This window comes from Leptopilina boulardi, unplaced genomic scaffold, assembly GCF_019393585.1.
Source record: "Leptopilina boulardi isolate dan_hultmark-lab unplaced genomic scaffold, ZJU_Lbou_2.1 LbouV2_342, whole genome shotgun sequence".
NCBI lineage: Eukaryota > Metazoa > Arthropoda > Insecta > Hymenoptera > Figitidae > Leptopilina > Leptopilina boulardi.
In genome coordinates, this window is record NW_026137910.1 from 55,299 (window position 1) to 76,429 (window position 21,131).

At 27.7% G+C, this 21,131-nt stretch overlaps 3 protein-coding genes across 7 annotated transcripts in view; all 3 read right to left on the reverse strand.

The window, feature by feature from the left end:
• Positions 1-535: 535 nt before the first annotated feature.
• Positions 536-2,394, reverse strand: LOC127286049 (peroxisomal membrane protein 2). Its single transcript, XM_051312339.1, has 5 exons — positions 1,972-2,394; positions 1,568-1,663; positions 1,134-1,281; positions 936-1,055; positions 536-827 (listed from the first exon to the last, which is right to left on the reverse strand). The coding sequence occupies exons 1-5, from the start codon at positions 2,067-2,069 to the stop codon at positions 729-731; spliced, it is 561 nt and encodes a 186-aa protein (XP_051168296.1). The 5' UTR covers positions 2,070-2,394; the 3' UTR covers positions 536-728.
• A 527-nt stretch (positions 2,395-2,921) lies between these two features.
• Positions 2,922-21,131, reverse strand: part of LOC127285878 (tetraspanin-1-like) — a 69,120-nt gene continuing 50,910 nt past the window's right edge. The window contains exons 4-10 of one of the 5 annotated variants that reach the window (XR_007843669.1): positions 15,626-15,754; positions 15,425-15,499; positions 15,130-15,228; positions 9,597-9,749; positions 8,529-8,670; positions 6,462-8,450; positions 2,922-4,600 (exon numbers count right to left, since the gene is read on the reverse strand). Coding sequence is in view for 4 of the 5 variants with exons in the window: in XM_051312083.1 (XP_051168040.1) it covers positions 6,490-6,524; positions 8,529-8,670; positions 9,597-9,749; positions 15,130-15,228; positions 15,425-15,499; positions 15,626-15,754 (633 nt within the window). In the remaining variant the exon portion in view is untranslated. Of the gene's footprint in view, positions 8,451-8,528; positions 8,671-9,596; positions 9,750-15,129; positions 15,229-15,424; positions 15,500-15,625; positions 15,755-21,131 lie in introns of all 5 variants that reach the window. The other 4 variants (XM_051312083.1, XM_051312084.1, XM_051312081.1 and 1 more) reach the window with 4 other exon arrangements.
• Positions 10,106-13,333, reverse strand: LOC127285877 (uncharacterized). Its single transcript, XM_051312080.1, has 2 exons — positions 13,139-13,333; positions 10,106-11,327 (listed from the first exon to the last, which is right to left on the reverse strand). The coding sequence occupies exons 1-2, from the start codon at positions 13,187-13,189 to the stop codon at positions 10,317-10,319; spliced, it is 1,062 nt and encodes a 353-aa protein (XP_051168037.1). The 5' UTR covers positions 13,190-13,333; the 3' UTR covers positions 10,106-10,316.

The window sequence follows — 21,131 nt, forward strand, 5'->3', positions numbered from 1 at the left end:
GTTGTGTGATTAAATCAAACTGCTTACAGAAAAAAGGACCTCAATTTTCCCTCCTAAGTTTTATGGTAATTATTTTTAAATAATTTAATTTGTTTCCGAAATTTTATGTTAATTATCTACATTTAAATTTATTTTTAAAATTTTATGGTAATTATACAACTATTTGAATTTTAATTTCCACAATTTCTTAATAATAAAATTTAATTGGCAATTTTACAGTAATTCACTTAGAATATAAATTGACATTGATTTACATCAATAAAAATTACAGATTAAAAACTTTTATCAATATTTATAAATAGTCATTTACACTGGAATGTAATATCTAAATAATAAGCAAAAAAAACAAAAATCTTTAAAAAACTATGGCTCTATACACTATTTAAAAGTGTTTCACTTATTTTTTGTGAAACTTTTGATAATATATATATATATAATATGTATATATATATCGATTATAAAAATTATCGTCTTTGACTTAGTTTTTTCTCACGTGGAAAGACATCGTAGAAGAGTTAATTAAAAAAACAGTAGATATAGTATATGCAATTATTTTTAAAACCTTGAACCTCTGGAAGATAGAAATTAAATTGAAAATAAAAACATTAGTTTCTATAAAATTGTAAAAGTATCACCATTCCTGTTGCTTTCAAGTCTCAATAGTCGAGGAATAAATTTTTTTTCTTGGATGGAAAATTAATCTCTCTGTTACTTATATAAAGAGAAATTTACATATTTCTTGATCTATCTCTCGTAACTTTGGCACGTTGATTCGCTAGATAAATCGACCAGAGTAATCCAACCACATTGACGAATAAAACACGTAACTGCAATGAACATATTCATATTTTATTTATAAATTAAAAAGCAAAATCAAAACTTTTTTGAATATTTCTATTAATTTTTCTACATAAAAAAATTATTTTTAAAATTACCAATGGAGGAACAAATCGTATATTAATATACTGCAATAATGTGAGATATTTGAGATTTGCAACAAGAGTAGGCCAATAGAGTTTTTTCAACTGGTCCTGTGAGATTTCATGTGATTTTCCCTAAAAGAAGAAAGTATTTTTTATTTTTATTTCTATTTTCTGAAAATTAGAGAAAGCAAGAATACTCTAAATTTATACCTCGAATCGAGCGAGCATGTAAAGAGCAAGTGCTATAAATGCTGGAGTGTACAAGAATCTCTCAATTAATAAAAATCCCAATGGATGTCGAACAAAACGTGTTACGTACATATAAAAATAATGAGGAACTGGTCCACCAATCAGAAGCCTAAAAAACAATTAATAATTAATTTTAAATTAAATATTTAACATTCCTTGATAAAAAATTCAAAAATACTAAAAAGTTTAAAAAAATATTAAATTGATTAATTGATAATAAAATTTATACTTTTTATACTTTCAGTAAAATTAAACTAAAAAATAAGTTTTTCATTTCGAAAAATGAAATAAATAAAATTCATATAATTTAAATGTATTTAATAATGAAATTTATAGAAATTATAATATTATAATAATTCAAAAACTAAATATGCTAATATTCCAAAAATACTTACCCAAATAATGCAAAAGCCACTAAACTATCCTGATTTAAGTATTTCGTTCCCGACAATTTTTGAGAAATTAAATTTCCCAATGTAGCAAAAACACAACTGTCAACAAAAATATATTCATTTACAATTTATTTGCAACAAATCTGTTTATCTTAGAATTAAAAAAAAATATTTTACCAGTACAAAAATCTGCTATAATAACAATTAGGTAAAATTAATAATAAAATAAAATAAAAAGTTTAACAATAATAAATATACTAAAATATACATAAGTAAAATTTAGTAAATAATAATACAAAATATATAACAATAAATATTTTTTAACAAAAGAAATTATTTAGATAAATTAATTGTTGTAAAAAATTGGTATATAAAAAAAAGAATGAGAATTTAAAAAATAATCTAACCTCGTAATTGCTTTTGTCTTCAGAGGACTGGTATAAAGTCTTTGAAAATATGCTCCAACGAGTTCGTAAATAATATCCCGTGGCTTTGAAAGAGCCATTTTTCCTCACTTATAGCAAAAGACTGCTAAATTAGAACACTGATGTATAATAATTATATTGCAATACCGAGGTATGTAAATGTTAAACGATCAAAGTACGCGAATAGAATTTTTATCTTTTATATCTTTATCTGATTGACAGATTACACACTTATTTTTCAATACTTAATATGATTTGTAATTAAGCACTCATTAAATTTACACTATATTGCAATTAAAAAGAAACAATTCTATATTTACACAAAATTTAGAAAGCTTCAAAAACCACCGGTTCATTAAAAAATAAAATATTTAACCTAACCTATAAGATGTTGGAATAAGAATTAGATGGACTGAAATTAAAAACTTGTTTATTTTTATTAATATCGTGAAACCTTTTATTAATTTTAAATAATTATATATTATTAAATATTTATTTTTTAAAAATTAAATATTTTATTAAAAGTCCTTTTCGTTGAAGAATTATTTTTATTTTCAATTGTAGTTCAAAATTTTTCCGACCTATTAATGGCGCCATAAGTAATTTCTTGTAAGCACGGTCGTATACAGGTCCCGAAACCCATGGGATTAAGTTATATCTTTAATTATTATTTTAAAATTAATTATATTATTAAATATATATAATAAAGTATTATAAATAAAAAGTATGACGAAAAAATTAGTATAAATTTAATTTTTAGAAATTAATTAAATTATATAAATAAATTGTAATTTTTTACGATTTATAGAAGCAAAAAATATTTTGGATTATTTATATTATCATTATTATTATTTATAAAATAAATAATGAAACTTGCGAGTTGTAAAATTATTATAAAAAAGAATTTTACAACCTCACAGTGTAAAAATTCATTTCTAGTAATATAAAACTTCTTTTTATTTTTTTAAATTTAGTGTGTACAGTTTTTTTTTACAAAAGAAACAGAAAAACATTTAATAAATCTAAACAGATCGGCGACACTAGGTCCGTATAGACTATAATTATACATATTATTAATATTAATAATACAGTAAAATATATCGTAATTATAGAATAGTATAATTATCATGAATCGCAATAATAATTATTTAATCGTAAATTTATCGTGTGTCAAATATATACATTTTTAGGTCAGGTATCAGTCTCTGTATAAAAGTGTGTGTTTTGTGTGAGTGTTTTATTTGTTGCATATTATGTGTATTTGGTTTATTATAATGTTTATGTGAGTGTTTTTTTGTATATGTGTATTTTTTTTATTTATGTTTTTACGGACCAGTTCTTACAGATTCTTTCATTGAGAATTAAAGAAGTAGAAAAAAAAGAAATCACACTCGTTACATCACCATCGATCAAAGCATCGTTCAAACTTCATTCTTTACCTTTTTCTAATTTTAATACTTTTCAACTTTTGTGGCAAAAAAAAATCTCCTTTTTCATTATTTGATAAGCAAAAGAAAAATTTCTTTGATTTCATTCAAAGAAATATTTCTTTTATGAAAAAATAGAAAAATGATTGAGCGATTTTTTTTTTTTTTTTTTTTTTTTTTTTTTTTTTTAAAGAAAAAAGGAAATTTTAAAGTCCACTTTTCTTTCTTGTTTGTTTGTTTTTTATTCGTAGATCGCATACATTTTTTAAAACCATTGTTTCAATTTTCAAATTACAAATCAAAGAGAAACATTGATTTGTACGAACGTTTTTTTTTATCAATATTGAATCGCTTTTCATAATTTTTATTATTTGACGAGGAAATTTTACTCGTTCCTCGAAGCTAAAATTGAAAATCGAACGTTGACAATAATATTTGCTTTTTCTTTTGTACACACACAACGGTTTAACACATCGAAAAAAAATATAACAAAAACAAAGAAATATTTTTTTTCAATAAATACATTATTTATAGTGCATCGCATGTAAACGAAAATTTTTACGAGTAAAACTCCAAAATGTTAGATAAACTATATATCGACTTAGAGTATTAAAATCGAAATTCGAGAAACATTTTTCTCGAGTTACAAAAAAAAACAAATATATAATAGAGGTAACGTTTCTTTTTTTTTAAATAACAAAAGACAAAAATTTAATTACAAAGAATATAAATCGAATATTGAATATTAAAAATAAAACAAAAATTTTTTTTCGATATTTTTTTTTCTTTGAAATATATTTTAAAATACAAAAAGAAATAAAAATCGTTTCTTCTCTTTTTTTTCAAAGTCTTCGTGCTTGGAAGCATGAAAATATATAAGGTACTACTTTTGGAAACTTAAGTCTCCATGTTCTGTTATTTTCCATCTCTCGTTCCTCGGTACTTTTCTCTTTTTTCTTTAAATTTTTCTCTTTTTTTTGCCCACCAGGAGCAAAAAAATGTCGACGGATTCTGCCAGCCAATGAGGGACTAGCTTTCTAGTTTTGTTTTTTTGTTTTTTTTTTATTTTTCAAGCGAGCAAGGCACAGGATCTCTAAGGACTCAAGGTGCAATGCTATGAAGGAACTACTCAATTGTTCCATGCTCTAAAACGTCTCGTCAGCAGCAGCACCAAAATGTTATCACTGGAAACGAAAACGTCTAAATGTGCGACATTGAACGAGTTATAAAATACAGGATTCATCAATAAATTTTTTAGTCTCAAATAAAAAATGAAATAGAAACGAAATATTTTTAAAAAAATATAATTTTTCACAAGTTTCACTGTATTCATTGCTATTATTCCGAACTAAATAAAAAAATTTTAATTTTCATCATTAAAAAAAAAATGTTTTCTTTTTAAATACTGAGAAACAAAATGAAATTACGTTTCCAAGTTTTTTTTTTCAAAAAAATTCATAAAAAATTCTTTTTTCTTGAAGAACAAAAAATTTTTTAATTTTCACTTTTTTACTTCTGAATCCTGATAATGTCGTATGATTGGTTTTGTTGTGGAACAAACGGTAATAATAAAACGCTATGTTTTTACGTACGCATGCGTAAATGTGCTCTTGAAGATAAGAAAAAAATGTTTGTTGTTAAAAAAAATTTAACGAATGTTTTTTTTTATTCAATCACATGTTATAATAAAAATCGAAAATTAATGTTCTAGATGAAAAAAAGCACACATGCGAATACGTACGTTCTTAAAATATGTATAAAAATAACAATATGTCGAGCTAATTAGCACAAATTATCCACAAACATCGATTTTTATTATGTACACGCATTAACAATTATGTACTTTTATATATAGTAAAAATGATATTTTAAATTAAATTTTTTGTCATTAATTATAAAACATTTTTTTGATTAAATTTTTCAGATAACTATAATTTAATCAAAATAATTCTAATTGGTAATAAATAAGTAATTATATAATTGATACTTAATTTGATAACAAAAATATAAATATTATATATACGTTATTAAAAATTCCAAGTGAATTTTTTACTTTCAATGTAAGAAATTTACTTGAATAAAGCAAATAAATAATATATTATTGCTTTTATAAGAAAATCTTCTTAGGACGGAAATCACTTCTTAAATAAAATCTCTCTTCTTATTCATTCAGTTTTTTTTAACATTTTTTTTTTTAAATTTTTATTTCTAGTTTTACCCTGAATTTTCGAAATAAAGAAAATCTCTTTTAAATTTTACAATTTCTCAATTAATGATCTGTCTTTGAAATATTTTTCTAATATTCTTTATAATTTTTCTTTTATTCTTTATAAATATTATTTTTACCAAATTTCTTTAAATAATTCCCATTTAATAATGTTTGAAAAATTATTTTCTTTATCATTCTCTTCATTCTTTTATATCATTTTACATTTAGTAGCTATATTTTCATTTTCTGCAGCAAAAACTTTGGAAAATCTTTCAAAAATAAAAAAGTACAATATACATATATATCAATATTTTTAAAGGAAAGACTTTCAAATTCTTGACTTTTCCCCTAATATTTGTATCTTAGCGAAGAAAACTGTGAAAATTTGTGCTAACTTTTAAGGCTCATGAAAATTGTTATAATATGGTAAAAATAACACTGAGGAAGCTTTTCAAAAATATCCCAGACAACATGTCTTCTAATTAATGAGTGTTAAAATAACTCATTTTTTTTCAACCTCTGAGAGGCCAAAACAAAAAAAAAATACATCTTTTCTCTTTGGTATTTTGCATGTTGTTTGGGTTTTGATAAATAATAATAATTAGTGGCAATGACATGCAGGGAAAGAGAGAAAGAAAAGGAAAAGCGCGAAAAGCCTTCATGCCTGTTTAGTTAAGGCTCTACAGCTAATTATACAGAAGGTTTGTTTGTTTGTTCTTTTTTTTTGTTCTTTTGTTTTTGTAAGGACAGTATAAGTCTGTTATAATCTAATGACACATAAAATTACGGTGTTGTTAAATTTGTCAAAAAAATGAAAAAAAAACCTGCATCCTTACTTGAGACGCAAAATAACTCGCTTCATCTTCACCAGGCATGTCTTGACGATACATCTACACAAGCTAAAAACAACGATCTTTTTATCAATGGCTTTAACCTTTCCTTGTGTCAGAGTTTATTATTATTATTATTTTTTTTGTTAAATGTATTTTTACGATTACCAATTATTCGCTTGTCCTCATTAATAGGGGACAGAGGATGGCTTGAATTCAAGTTTTTACTCGAATCAGAAAGTCAGACAAATTTGGAGCGTCTGTAAATTAATCTCAGAACTATTGTTTTTATTATGTCATAAATTTTAAATTTTCATTTTTTTTTAAATTTTTGCATTATTTTTTATTTATTTATTAGTTTGAATATATTTATTTTCAATTAAGTTTGAAATTTTTAATATTTTCCAATAATAATTTCGAATTGAAAAAAATTTTTCTTTTTCTTTAAATTTTATAATTTACAGACGTCCAAAAATGTTCGCAGAGCTAAACATTCTTTCAGCCTAACAATATTGCAAGCACATGGAAAAAATTTTTGCCTGCGTTTTATACAAGAACGACACATAGATAGTTTTGCTCCAACTTCGCGAACAAACGTACAAGAAATATCTCCTCGGACGAAAAAGCCTACTGACTCCAAAAAATTCGCATTGAGAGCGCTCATGCGAAAACTGTTTATACAGTGTATTTTTATTTATTCATTTTTAATATTAATATGTCGACGAAGTGATTTTAATGCTTTAAACGATGAAACTCCCTAAAATTTCTTAGTGCAACTTTTATATTCTCTAAATACTATCTTTGATCCCAGAGATGCAGAATTTTTAATCTCAGGTACATCTCATTGTACTCTACATTTCTATAATACAATTAAATAAAAATTTAAAAAAAAGAAAACCAAACCCAACAAAAATACTTTTTTTTGTGAAAGTAACTTCCATATACTTTCAACTTTTCCATAAGAAAAAAAAATCAATTTTCAATATTTTAAAATAAACTCAACACAAAATTCCAATAATATCTGTGAATGAAAAGTTAAATAAAATTTTTGAATAAATATTTAACAAAAATTTGAGGATCGACATTATTTAAAGAATTTTCCGTAAAAAAAAATTCGAAAAATATATTCTCTGGGACATGAAAGATAATTTTAACAACATTCTTCAATAATAAATTAAAGATGTGGGAAAAACTTAGAATTCAATACAATTCGAAGTATACTGTTTTTTTTAACGATTCTACTTGAATTCGAATCTTTGAATTGCAACTACTCAGGAAATTATTATATTCACTGAAATCATTTTGTTTCGAATTAATTTTTTTTCACTTAACGAATTATTGAAGAATTATAAGAAAATGGATAAAAATTCAAATTTAAAATAACATTGCAAATTAGTAGAAAATATACAAATTGCAATGAAATGAAAAATTCAAAACAGTCACCATTTCTAATTCAATTCATAAATTAATTCTTTGATTCTAAACAAAGAAAAAAAAATTGATTCGAAATAATTTCAAATCTCAATTCGCACACGTCAATTACGCACACATTTATAATAATTCATCAAAATAAAAAATAAATATTTTCCAGAAAACTGCATCTCTGTTGAGGATCTCAGCAGTTTTTTTTCAATGCGAATTAAACGTGCGCAGAAAAGAGGCATATGTATATACAATTCTCGAGAACAATTTAGTTCTAATGTGGGGGAAAATGATGGGGGGGGGTCAGTAAATAAGTGAAATTTGGTTAGTGATTGAATAAAAATATGAAAATCATCGAATTTTGGGAAATGATATACATATGCATTAATGCATAAATAAAAAAAAAAATTAAAAAAAAATAAAAAAAAAAAAAAAAAAAAACACCGTCCTCGATGAGAGACGAGATTCTTGAATGAGAGAAAAGTTAGTTTCGCTGTTAGATCAATCGTGTGACCCGCGATGGACGTGTTTTTATCGTTTACTCCTTGTTAGGTTGCTCAACACATCGATTAACTGCAAAGGTTTCAATAAGGTCTCAAGTTTTTTTTTTACCGATGATAATTTAGTAATTCACTTTAACACCGAGCCTACCATGTTGTGGTCGCCAATGACAGCAGGCGAGGTACAGAGCCAAAATGATGACCAACACTTCGATGAAGACCAAACCAGCGCACACGCCAATTATTATCTCTGCATTATTCTCAATAGCTTCCACCAATTTTTTGAAACATCCCTAAAATAAAAGTCCCACTTTTTTTTAACAATTCAAAATACACATCAATAAATTATTAAAAATTATAATTTTTTGAGAAAATAAGAATTTTTTTTTAAATTTCAACAAATTTAATTTAATAATAATAATTAAAATAAAAAAAAAATTAAAATTGACCTAAAAATTAGTTAATTAGTTAAATTTGAAATAAAGTAAAAAAAGTTAAATATTTATCACATTATTCAGACAATAATTATTTCTCAATATTTGTTCCATGTTCAATAAATTCATAAAATGATTTTCAATTATAAAAAATTGATAATTTGTATAGTTATAATTGTGAAATGATAAATAAAGATTTCAAAATTGTATATACAAAGTACACGAATAATCACTGCAATTAGTAACAATTTTTAATGAGAACAATCAGAATGGAGTTCGTCATATAGTCAAAGTTTGCTTGCATAATGAATATATACATTATGGAAAGCTGTTGGTTTAAGATAAGCCAATAATTGAAAACGAATAGATTACAATGAAGCAAAAATACCTCTATATTACGATGGATAATTATATTATGAAAGAAAAATTAAATTTCACAATTAGTTCATAAAAATTAGTCAATTAATTCAATGTAAACTCATTAAATTGAACAATGAACAAAAAATTTTAATATTTCTCACAAACTTTATATATAGGTATATATATAGATTCTTCAAATACCTTATTTATTTTATAACTTTAGATTTATTTTTTCTCATTAAATTTTTATTAAACTGAATTAAAATTATTTCTTAAAAATAAAAAAAAAATGCTTTTTATTTAATACTCTAAATAAAAAACAATTTTTTAAAAATTAAAAAAAAATAAAAATTTTATCAAACTATGACCTTTTTTTAATTTCTTTGATTTAATATTTACAAAAAAAAACTTTTGGCTTGACTTACCGTTTGATAGTTAGAGTTATCGTCTGTTGGATTAAAAATGCAATTTGAATCCAGTCCTCCTTTTTTACAGCAGGCTTCCGGTACTGTTTTACGTTGGGTCCAATTCGTAGCATATTTAAAATCATTATAGTTTTCGACACCGCAGCATTGGAACTAGAAACAAATAATCAATAATTGAAGGATTGAACGAACTTACCTTAAGTGAAGATCAATCCAAATTGTATGAGCTGTCTCGTCCGAATAGATCAATTTTCGTAGTCCCGCCGTACTGATCGTTCCACCACAGTAATTTTAAAACTCAAGAGTTTTTGGCGCCTTCGGTAGGTGTCGCCCTTGTCGTACTTCCCTTTTCCGTCATTATATTTTAAAGTTTAGCATAAATCGCACTGGGTATTTTATTTTGAATATTTTGGGTAGGGAGGGTTTGATCTATTCGGACGAGACAGCTCATACAATTTGGATTGATCTTCACTTAAGGTAAGTTCGTTCAATCCTTCAATTGTATTTCACTGTCTCGTCCTCAAGATCAATTTTCGTAGTTGTTTAAAGTTTGTATGCGAATTTATGCTATTTTTATATTGAATATATATTTATTAATCACTCATTGTAATTAAGATTACAAGAACACAGAAAACGAGGTTTTTTTTTTTTTTTTTGAAAAGAAAAAATATTATGCACATATGTAAATGAAAAAGAGTATTATTTGAAATCGGTTTGAGATTATTTTTGTAAAATAGTCGATGCGAAAGTCGTTGAATCTGCTAATGGCCGGTTGTAAAACCTGGCGAACATTGAGGACGTTGCAGACCATCCAGCTGCACGACGAATTATTTCTATATTTGTCCCTTTCCGGGCTGCCGCTGAAGTCGCTGCGTGGCGTGTACTATAGGCTGAAAATATTTTTGTGTTGACTCCGCTTTTTTCCAGTATTTCTTTTATCCATCTGCTCAGTGTCTGCGACGTGGCTGGATGGTGAGGCTTTTTATAAGTCAAGAACAAATTTCCAGTACTTGATGCACCTTTTCTTAGTGCTGTCGTTCTTTCTATGTAGTCGCGTAAAGTTGTTACTACACATAACTCAGGTTGTTCCGTAAAAGTTGGAACTTCTAAGCTCGGCTGAAACTTGCTGCGACTTGATGTTTTTATAGGATCCGTTATTTTAATTCTGACAGGTTCCGAATTTAAATTGATATTTTCTAGCCTTATTACGGTCAATGTTTGTATCCGCTGCGCTGTAGTGAGTGCTAATAACGTCACTAATTTCTTTGTTAACATCTCTAAGGTCAGGCCCTCATGAGGATACCAGGTGGTTAATTTATTTAATACAGGCTTTGGATCCCACGTTACATCATATTTGTATTTCTTAGGCTTTAGCACTGCTGCTCCTTTAAAAAACCGTGAAATGTGTTTGTTATTTCCTAAGTCGCCACCTGCAATAAGAGATAATGCCGCTCTATAAGTATTGATTGTGCTGAAGGAATTGACACTCTCCAGGGTTGTCGTGAAAAAATTCAGAGCATCCGAAATTGCGACGTCGTATGGATCATTGTTTCCTTCCTGACAATAATTCCACCATGATTTAAGGGGTTTGCTGTATTGGCGCAAAGTACCTGCACTGATGGAATTCAGCATCACCTCCGCGGCTTCTTCTGTGGCACCTCTCATTTTGAATGCTTCCCTGATAAACACGCTGCTACCAGGGAAAGATTGTGACACAGAGGGTGCGTTTTCCTGTGAGGAGAAGATAATAAAGTTAATTGTGGTTTAAAAAGAATTTTTTCTGAAACTATCAAAGACGTGAACAGCGGATACCACGGTTGTGTAGGCCACAAGGGCACTACAACAACACCTTCCGCTTCATCCGTCTGAATCTTTTTCAGTGTTTGTAAAATTACAGAAAAAGGAGGAAATGCGTAAAAATGATAATATTTCCAGTTCATAGTGAACGCGTCTATTTGCATTGAGTCGGGATCTCTATGCCATGAGACATAGTTTTCGCATTTGGCATTTGCCCTTGAGGCAAAGAGATCCACGTCGAAAGGTCCAAAAGTTTGGTTAATTTTACTAAATGCCCAGGGAGCTAATTCCCACTCCGTTTCTTTTGGTAAACTTCGCGATCCCTCGTCTGCTTCTTTATTTTCTTTAGACGGTAAGTATGTTGCATGTAACCATAGGCCACGCTCCTCACACCAATTCCAAATCTGACGCGCGATTTGTGATAGTCGTGGGTGTTGAATGCTTCCCATTCTATTAACGTAAGCAATGGACGTCGTATTGTCCATTCTGAGCAAGATTTCACAATTTTTGTCGTTTTTAACAAAGCATTTGAGACCCATGAATGCAGCCATGAGTTCTAATGAATTTATATGAAGGTTGCGTTCATCAGCATTCCATAACCCACAGGCTTTCTTACCTTCACAGAAAGCACCCCATCCTGTCAAGGATGCGTCTGTGAATACTTCTTTTCTGTAATTATTTTCCCTAATTGGGTTACATGATTTTTTTATGTTTTCAGCCCACCATTCTAAATCGGACTGAACCAGGTTTGATAGCGTGATCTTAGCTTTATAGTTATTATTTGATTTTTCTAGCGATAAGAATTTTTCTCTCTCTAATCTCTTAGTGTATAACCAGCCATATTTGATCGCCGGACAAGCTGCTACCAACATGCCAATGAACTGAGCTAATTCTTTTATGGTACATTTTTTATCTTTTAGAAATCTAAGGACAAACTGATAGATAGAGACACGTTTTTTATCGGGTAGCTCTACTCGAAATTTTTTACTGTCAAGTATGAAGCCTAGAAAAGTACACCGTTGTGAAGGAGTGAGTTGGCTTTTACTCTCACTTACCAAGAACCCTAGAGATTCCAAGAGTGATCGCGTAATTTGAATATTTTTCCTGCACTCCTCCTGTGACCTAGCTAAAATGAGAATATCATCAAGGTATATTACTGTTAAAATGCCTAATTTTCTTAGTTTTTCAATGACAGGCTTGAGCAGCTTGGTAAAGGTGAATGGCGCTGTACACAACCCAAACGGCAAACACTGAAATTCATAAATTTCATTATTAAAATTGAATCGAAGGAACTTGCGATGTTTTACAGCGACTGGCACCATTAAATATGCATCTATGAGATCGATTACACCCATAAAGTAGTTTTTACTGATAAGGCGAAGAACGGTTTTCATATCCTCAATTTTGAAATGTGAGGTTGATATGAATTTGTTCAATTTTTTAAGGTTCAGGATGAATCGATCCTCACCACTTGGCTTTTGCCTCAAAAAATATGACGACAAAAATTGATTTTTACAGGGTTTAGTGCAAACTACTGCCCCGATTTGCATGAGTTTAGTAATGGCTTTTTGTGTTCTAACTTCCTCCTCAGTTGTTAATGAAGGGGCCATTTGTACTGACATTTGACACGGGGAATCGCAAAAGGGTATTTTATACCCTGTGACGCAGTTCACTATGAAAGGATCATTGGTTATTTCCTTCCATTTTTCTGTGAAAAATTTTAAGCGACCTGCAGTTTTACTCACCTTTATTTTCTCCGACTGTCGTTGGACTGTCGATGATTTGTCCGATTCCATTGTTGTCCCCCCTTCCTCGAGGATGTCCGTTGATTGTACTTCTTGGAGGGGGGTTTCCAGTTTAAATGATTTTTTGATGAGGTGGATGGTTTATCCTTGTTTGTAAATCCTTTAAATGTATTGACCACAGCAGATCTAGTTATATCTTTTCCACTTTTCTCACATTCTTTCGCTGCCTTAAGTTTTTCTCCCAATGTTTCTCCGAACAGGAAAGTATCGACTCCTGTCTCGTCAGCGATTGTTTTTAATCGCATACTGAAGGAAGGAGTGATGAAGGACCTGCGAGTAATTGATGTATCGTGATGTGAGTCAGTAAGAATCTTGCCTATGTCACAGATGGTTTGAAAAACTTGAGAAATTTCATTCTTTTCGAGTTCTTTTGTAGCTTTTTTGGCCTCTAAAAATGTTGTCAGGACTTGTCCCACTGCGCTAATTGCTGCTCCCAGCTGAGTTTGAGCGCGCACTTGGTGTTGATCCTTTTTGATAGCAGATGTGCTCATAGCAGATTTAATTTCTGCATTTAAAATTGGAGCACCAATTGTGCGACAATTAGCTGGCGTATTATATTTTTTTATTAGAGTTTGTTTTGTCTCTTTAGGAAGTCCTGACTTCAATATTTTCGACCATGACTCAACTATCGAATCATGAAGAGGTGCACTTTGAGGAGTTTCCTCCGCAGCGCCATCTGTCAGCAACTTTAGAAACTCACTTTCGTTGTTTACCATTTGAGAATTGCTCGCTGCGCCATCTGTGGTCTGTTTATTTACTATGACTCTGCGTCCTTGAAGGGATATCAGACTCCTGGATCTAGAGCGGTTACGAGAATGACGCGACGTACCTCTCCGGTTACGCTCTTCGTCTTCATTTGCACCAAGGCGCGAACCAGACGCATCTCGCGGATAACGCTCTAGGCTCCGCCGTCTAGCGTGCTCGGACCTGGATGTGCGTCGCTCTCGATCGCGATCATGTTCCGCCCCGTCATTCGACGCTCCTCTCGGGATGCGCTCTATGCTCGGGCTGTTGGAACGTGGTGATCCTTGTTCAGATCTTGAATACTCACTGCGAGATTCCGATGTTGAACGTGACGAGCTTCTGCTGAGTGAACGCCGTTTGTGCTTTGCTTTTTTCAAGTCCTTTTTTAACTTTCTGAACTTCTTCTCCAATTTTTTAAGCGATGAACTTTTCTTTTTCTTTTTGTGTCGACGACGATCCTCTTCACTAGATGAGCTGCTATCCGATGATGATTTCATTATTATTATTATTTATTTATTTTTTTTTTTTTTTTTTTTTTTGGTTTCACTTGAAACGATGTGTCGTGGAACGCACAGAACAACGTAATGACGGAAAAGGGAAGTACGACAAGGGCGACACCTACCGAAGGCGCCAAAAACTCTTGAGTTTTAAAATTACTGTGGTGGAACGATCAGTACGGCGGGACTACGAAAATTGATCTTGAGGACGAGACAGTGAAATACAATTAATAAAAACTATATTAAAAAAAAATTATAATCAATAACTATTTCCGTGTTTATAGTCAGGTAAACCTTAGTATTATTGTTAAATAATAATTTTAAACAATGAAAAAAATTGAAGTCATTTCATTTAATTAACAAAACTTAATTTAAATTAAAATTGATAATATTTTAAATTTATATTCAAAACACGTAAAATATTTTACGCTAGTAGCGAAATGTAGAGAAATTCATTAAATCTGTAAAGGTGTGAAAATTGCAAATCGCCAATTTGTCATAAATGTTAAGTGAAAAATGAAATTATAACATTCTTATGGAAATTTTCCCAGAAGAGGATTATACACGAGAAAAATACATATCAAGATGATCGCGTGTAAGAATGTAAAACCGGAAGAGATTCGCTTAAGCTTTAATTTATTCTCCGCTCTGAAGTTTTAATTTCCTTTATTAATTGTGCTGCTGATTTACCTGAGTCATGATTTGATCCCAAGCAAGCGTCACGGCATCATTTTGTCCTGAATAATACTTAATAGTTGATTTTAACAAATTTTGCGTCTCTTTCTCTGCCTGCAAAAATTTTTCAATTAATACGATTATAAAAACGCTTGTTAATTTTTACCAACCATTCCAAATTAATTTGTAAATGACTATTGAGTTTTTAAAGGAAAAGAACAATTTGAAATTAACTCGCAAAATAGTCAGTTAAGATTAATTCGTATATATGTAATTGAGGGGGAAAAATTCAATTTTCAAGGATACTTACATCTCCTTTAAGTTCAAAGGCAAGTCCAACAACAACACATTCCAGAATAAGAACAATGAGAATCAGAATACCATACTGAAAGTTAAAATATTTATTATTTAGAAAAGAAAGTTTAAAATAAAAACAGAAAATAATTTAACAATTTTTTTTTTATAAATAATGAGTATAAATTTTTTTTTTTTAAATATATGAATAACTCACGACACACAGAAGACATCGAGATTCAAACATTGCTCCACAATATCCAAGAAAACTGACAAAGAAAGTCAGTGCTCCGGCAATTATTAAAATGTAGGAGATCATCTCAAGAATATGAGCATCTGTATTATTCTGAAACACAAAAAAAGCAATAAATTTTAATAAATTCTGAAATAATTTATTCATTTAAATAGTAATATTATTATTATATATTTCAATTAGTAGAAAATAACTAATTATTTGTGAAAAAAAATTATTAAAATTTTTGGTAGACATAAATCTACTTATTTTTTAGTCATGTAACATAACCTAAAAATTAGATTAACTAATGAATTAGTCATTTTTGACTAAAAATTAATCATTACTGTTATTAATTCATTTAATAAACGAATCGCTGCTATTGAATTAATCAAAAGTGACTAATTCAGGCTTAGAGAGTAAATTTAACGACCAAAAAAAGGGAGAGGGGTAGAATTTGAAATAAAATTACATTTTTTATAGAAAACTACAGATTGAAATTTTAATAAAAAATTACTATTCAGAAAATGTAATAAAATATAGCCAAATAAATTAAAATTCCAAAAAAATGTTATAACCCTTTTAGTAAGTTTAAGTTTTAAGGTTATGAATGTAATTTAATATTGATTTTTAAAATATTAAAAAAGATTTTTTTTAACTTTTAACGTTTTGATTATGTTATCTCAACATATATCTTTATTTCGTATTTTAAATTATAATGAATTTCTGAAGAGATCTGTTATTGACAAGTGAAAGCTAATATTTTATTGTCTATTTTTGTTTTTAAATCAATAAATAAAACAAAAATATACAATCTGACTATAAAAAAAAAATTGTTCTCAAATTTAATAACAGAAAAATTGTAATTTTCATTTAATGAAATTTTCTCTCATTGACTCAAACAATACACCTGTTGGAAGATTCTGTCAAAACCTGTTGAATGCTCTTTAGGTTATTTTTAGCTTCTTGCATGTACATTGAGTTTTGAGGCAGATAAAAATAGTCAAATACAGTTTTTTTTATACCAACAGAATATTACAAAATTAATCCTCTTTCTAAATTGTTTTCACAGTTGGATTATAAAGATATTTAAGTTATGACTTTTACATATTAAATCTTTTACGAAAATCATTTCTTTCTCCTTATTATATATCTATTTTAGAATATAATCCTCACCCTCATAACAAAAGGATATCCACAGGATATCCCTAAGACATCTACAAAATATCTATTGGATATTATATCGCAGGATATCCTCAGGATGTCCGTGGGATATTATTAGGATATTCACGGGATATTTAATATCTCAACATATATTTTTAAAGGTTAAAATTGTTAAGCTAATATAATGAATAATAATATAATAAAAACAAAAATCTTATCAGCTTCTAATTTATTTTAAATGAAAATTTGAAACGCATTTTTCAAACTTTTTAAATAAACTCATGCACTTAATGTATAATTAATATTAATAGTTATTCGTTATTTGCGGGGAAGAATTTATATTGTTTAAAGCCAATTTATTTTCTGACAATATTAAGCATATGAATAAAGGAATGAATCACGAATGAGAAAAAAATTAGTTAATAATTTTTCAAATTAAACAACTTTCTTGAAAAACAAGTTGCATTTTATTTTATTTATATAAAATTTAATTCACAGAATATTCTCACTCGTAGTCTCATAATAACTTTAAAAACAGTATCCTGAGAATATCTTCTTGACATCCAGAAGATATACTGAGAATATCCTGAAAATATCTGTGGGATATCCTGACGATATCTATGGGATATCTGGAGGACATTTATGAAAGTCTGTAGAGATATCCTCAGATATCCATGGGACATCCAAAGGATATCCAAACCGCCGATTTTTTGGATATCCTTAAGAGATCCTTTTGATATCCATAGGACATCACTAGGATATCTGCGGGATATTATCAATATATCCCAAGATATCTTGTGTTATTAGGACAGAAATCGGAGCTTTTTATTACTTTAATATTGAGTAAAGCTTTCATTAAATATTCCGCGAAATACAAAAGAATTATCTTACTGCTTATTTTATGTAGATATAAATAAATAAATAACAATTTTTTTCTATATTGACATATTACAATATATAAAAAAAATAAATACAATAGAAACAAAAAGTATATATAATAAAAGAAAAATATAAAATATCAATTAAAAATAATAAATTAATAAAAATAACACGTCGTTTTATTTTGCTTTTTAATAATTTTAATTATAATTCTGATTTTGTTCTTCTTTAAATTTGCGCAAAAAAAGTTTCATTTCATTTTTCTTTTTTTTTTTTTTGAACTTGGAGTTATATTAAAAATATAATTAATTTAATGGCCTTGCCATTTATACTATAAACTTCTATACACTTGTGTATAATTATAATAATTATGTCACTAAAAACGAAAAATGTATAATTATAATGAATATGTTGAAATCCGCAAACTTTCACTTGTAGAAGAGCTCTGAATTCCTTTGATTGATCGATGCGAACGCCTTTTCAGCCAGTTCTCACACGATAATGTATTTAATAATTTGTTATAAAGAATTTCAATAAAATAAATACATATTCTATACAATTTTTAATAATTCACATTAAAAAAATTAATTTCTAATTTTTCATAATTTTTATACAAAAATATACTTTTTTATTTTCAAAAACTTTGTTTTTCAATATAAACATAATATTAGTTGGTTAGAAAAGATTTATTTTTCTTAAAATAAAAAATTGTAGCAAAATCAGAAAAGTAATTCTTGAATATAAAACCTTACACTAGTATATGTCATAATATAATGAACAGGTATATTATTTTTGATTGTATACGCGAAAGGCGAAGCTGTTCATGATTTTGAAATATGGATATCAATTTTATAAAATATAATTTGATTTTTATTATTTCAAGATATCTGAGACAAGAGATATGTTGTCAGAAAAATTTATGCAATTAAATATATATATACATGTACATTGTGTTCCGTTACGTTTAATTTGTACCAGATACGCAGACTTATGCAAGCAGAAATGAGAAAGCACACAAAACAGGTGTGTCGAGTTCAAACTATGCCATTAACGGGTGTCTCTTATCGTTTAGTAGTACGCCTTTCACATAGTCATTGGATGACATCGATAAATGCCATTAAAATCTCTACAAATTCTTTTCTTTTTACAAAATTACTCCACTTTATAATTTTATAATTTCAGAATAATTTAATAAAAAAAAAGAAATGAAAATTTAAATTATATTAAATTTATCTTACTGAATAAATAAGGATTAGTAAAATTTATCATATTCAAAAATTTACTTCGTAAAATTTACCATCAATTTGGTAAAACTTAACATCTTCAAACTTTATTCCAGAAAAAAAATTCTTAATTTAAAAATAGAGATTTGCTTGAACAATTTTGTTTAATGTAACTCAGTTTTAAGTTTTATTTTAATTTATATGGAAAATATCTATCACTTTTATTTAAAAATATTATTTGCGTCTTTGAATGAAAATTATAATATTATATTTGATTTAAACTTAAGGGTTAGTTTAGAATGGGTGCATATAAATTTTCATTGGATATCATGTAGAACGTCCGTAATATACCATAACTTTATATTTTTGACACCTAGTTCACTGAATTTGAGTGGCTCCCAACAATATTTCATTTTCACGGTTGAAATGAAATATTTATCATAGCCAAAGTCAGTGATTCTTCGTGAAAATGCATCGCTTGCCGAAAACGAAGAAGGTATGTAAACACCTTTATTGTTCCTCGATGAGATGCAGGTTTCTATCTCAAAACGAAAAAAGCGAATGACTATATGAAGTTGAATTCACAAATTTCAAATGACCAGTTTCCCTACTCTCTATTCATACGAATTGTAAATTGAACAAAAATTATTATTTCGAAAGAGCATTCGATCTAACTTGAAATTGTGAGAATTATATTTTAATCGAATTCTTTTTTATTATTTTAATATTTCAAAGTGACAATAAGAAAATTTTCTACATTTCCGCACATAAAGCATTTTTTATTTATAAATCACTTTTTAAATTAGAAATAAGAAAATATGGAGTTAGACTAATTTTGATTAAAGTAATAATTAATAATATAATTATGTAACTAACCTGAATTAAACTTAATTTAAAAAAATAAACCATTTTAAAAATGTTAATATATAGTAAAATGTACTGTTTAGTTCAGTAAATTTTACCATCTTCGAAATAAAATTTACTATTTCTCAAATTTAATTTAGCAAATTTTACTCTCTTCGTAATTTAATTTTAACATGTATAAAGCCGACGTATTTTATTATTGCTCTACAATTTTAATCTAATATATTATAAAAATATGTAATAATAATTATAATGTATAATCTTTGTTTCATCTGTAAAAAAAAGTTCTTGAATGTACAGCAAATGTACTTATAAATTAACACCGATGTCTCGAGAAAGGCGCGAAATATTAAATAAAAAAGTAAACCTCTTTATGAAACACTGAATTAGGGAAGTAAAAAAATATACTTTGGTAAGATTCATAAAATTCAATACATAATATTCAATCGCGTCTAAAATAAATTACACATAGAATTTTATAAACCAAAATTATTTCTAAATAATACATCTATAATCTATTCTCGCAAAGGAATTTGAATGCAAAGTGCTCTGACATAAATTTTGTAAAAGTATTGTAAACAATAACTTTAGCTCTATTTTTACGAGGTCATAAACAATCTTTTTTCTAAAATATGGCATAATTCTTTTGTAACATCATGTTTGTGTTGAAAATTCATTTTCTGTATATCTGCGTGCGTTTAATGTATATTATTTTTAAAACCAGGAAAATCACTTTTATTAACATTGAAGTGAGCGCAGGGGATAAAACGAAAGCAAAACTTTTACTTTTCGTGCGTTCCGCTCGTGCTCTGTTGATGTGATGTTCACGTCCGAGGTTTATCAACAACATAAATAATAACACCCACTTAATTAGTTAATTAACGTGTACTACGGATATATATAAATCTGTGAAAAGACTCTAACGAACGGAATCTAGTTAAAAACATCGTTTATAACTGAAAAAAAACTAATTGATTATGCAGATTCAGATATAATCATGAATGTGATATATCTCGCACAGGGGAGAAAGAAAAATTAAATTATAACGCCTTTTATAAAGAGCCGCACGCAAATAATTCGTATAAAATAACGAAAAATTTCACTTTTATCTTAATTATTTTAATGCAAATATATTTCAATTTCAAAATTGAAAACAAAATTTTACAAATTTAATGAAACTGTCAATACATTTTTGTAAAAAAGAAAAAAAAATGTTAAATGAGGTATTATTGTATATTTCAGAGTACATAGAAGTAATATTCATCCCACGCCATGTCAAAGTACTCATCTCGCAAGCAATCACCTCATCAACAGAGAAGTACCAATAATTATATCATACTCGTTGTGTCTCTTTAACTCAT

Bases quoted from the DNA above. Each gene is read 5' to 3' on its own strand.
- LOC127286049 (XM_051312339.1), bottom strand. From the start codon at position 2,069: ATGGCTCTTTCAAAGCCACGGGATATTATTTACGAACTCGTTGGAGCA. The intron at 1,282-1,567 runs GTAAGTATTTTT...ATTGTTTTTTAG, and splicing joins GTGGCTTTTGCATTATTTGG to GCTTCTGATTGGTGGACCAG. The intron at 1,056-1,133 runs GTATAAATTTAG...TTCTTCTTTTAG, and splicing joins ACATGCTCGCTCGATTCGAG to GGAAAATCACATGAAATCTC.
- LOC127285877 (XM_051312080.1), bottom strand. From the start codon at position 13,189: ATGGAATCGGACAAATCATCGACAGTCCAACGACAGTCGGAGAAAATA. The intron at 11,328-13,138 runs GTGAGTAAAACT...TTCTCCTCACAG, and splicing joins GACAGTCGGAGAAAATAAAG to GAAAACGCACCCTCTGTGTC.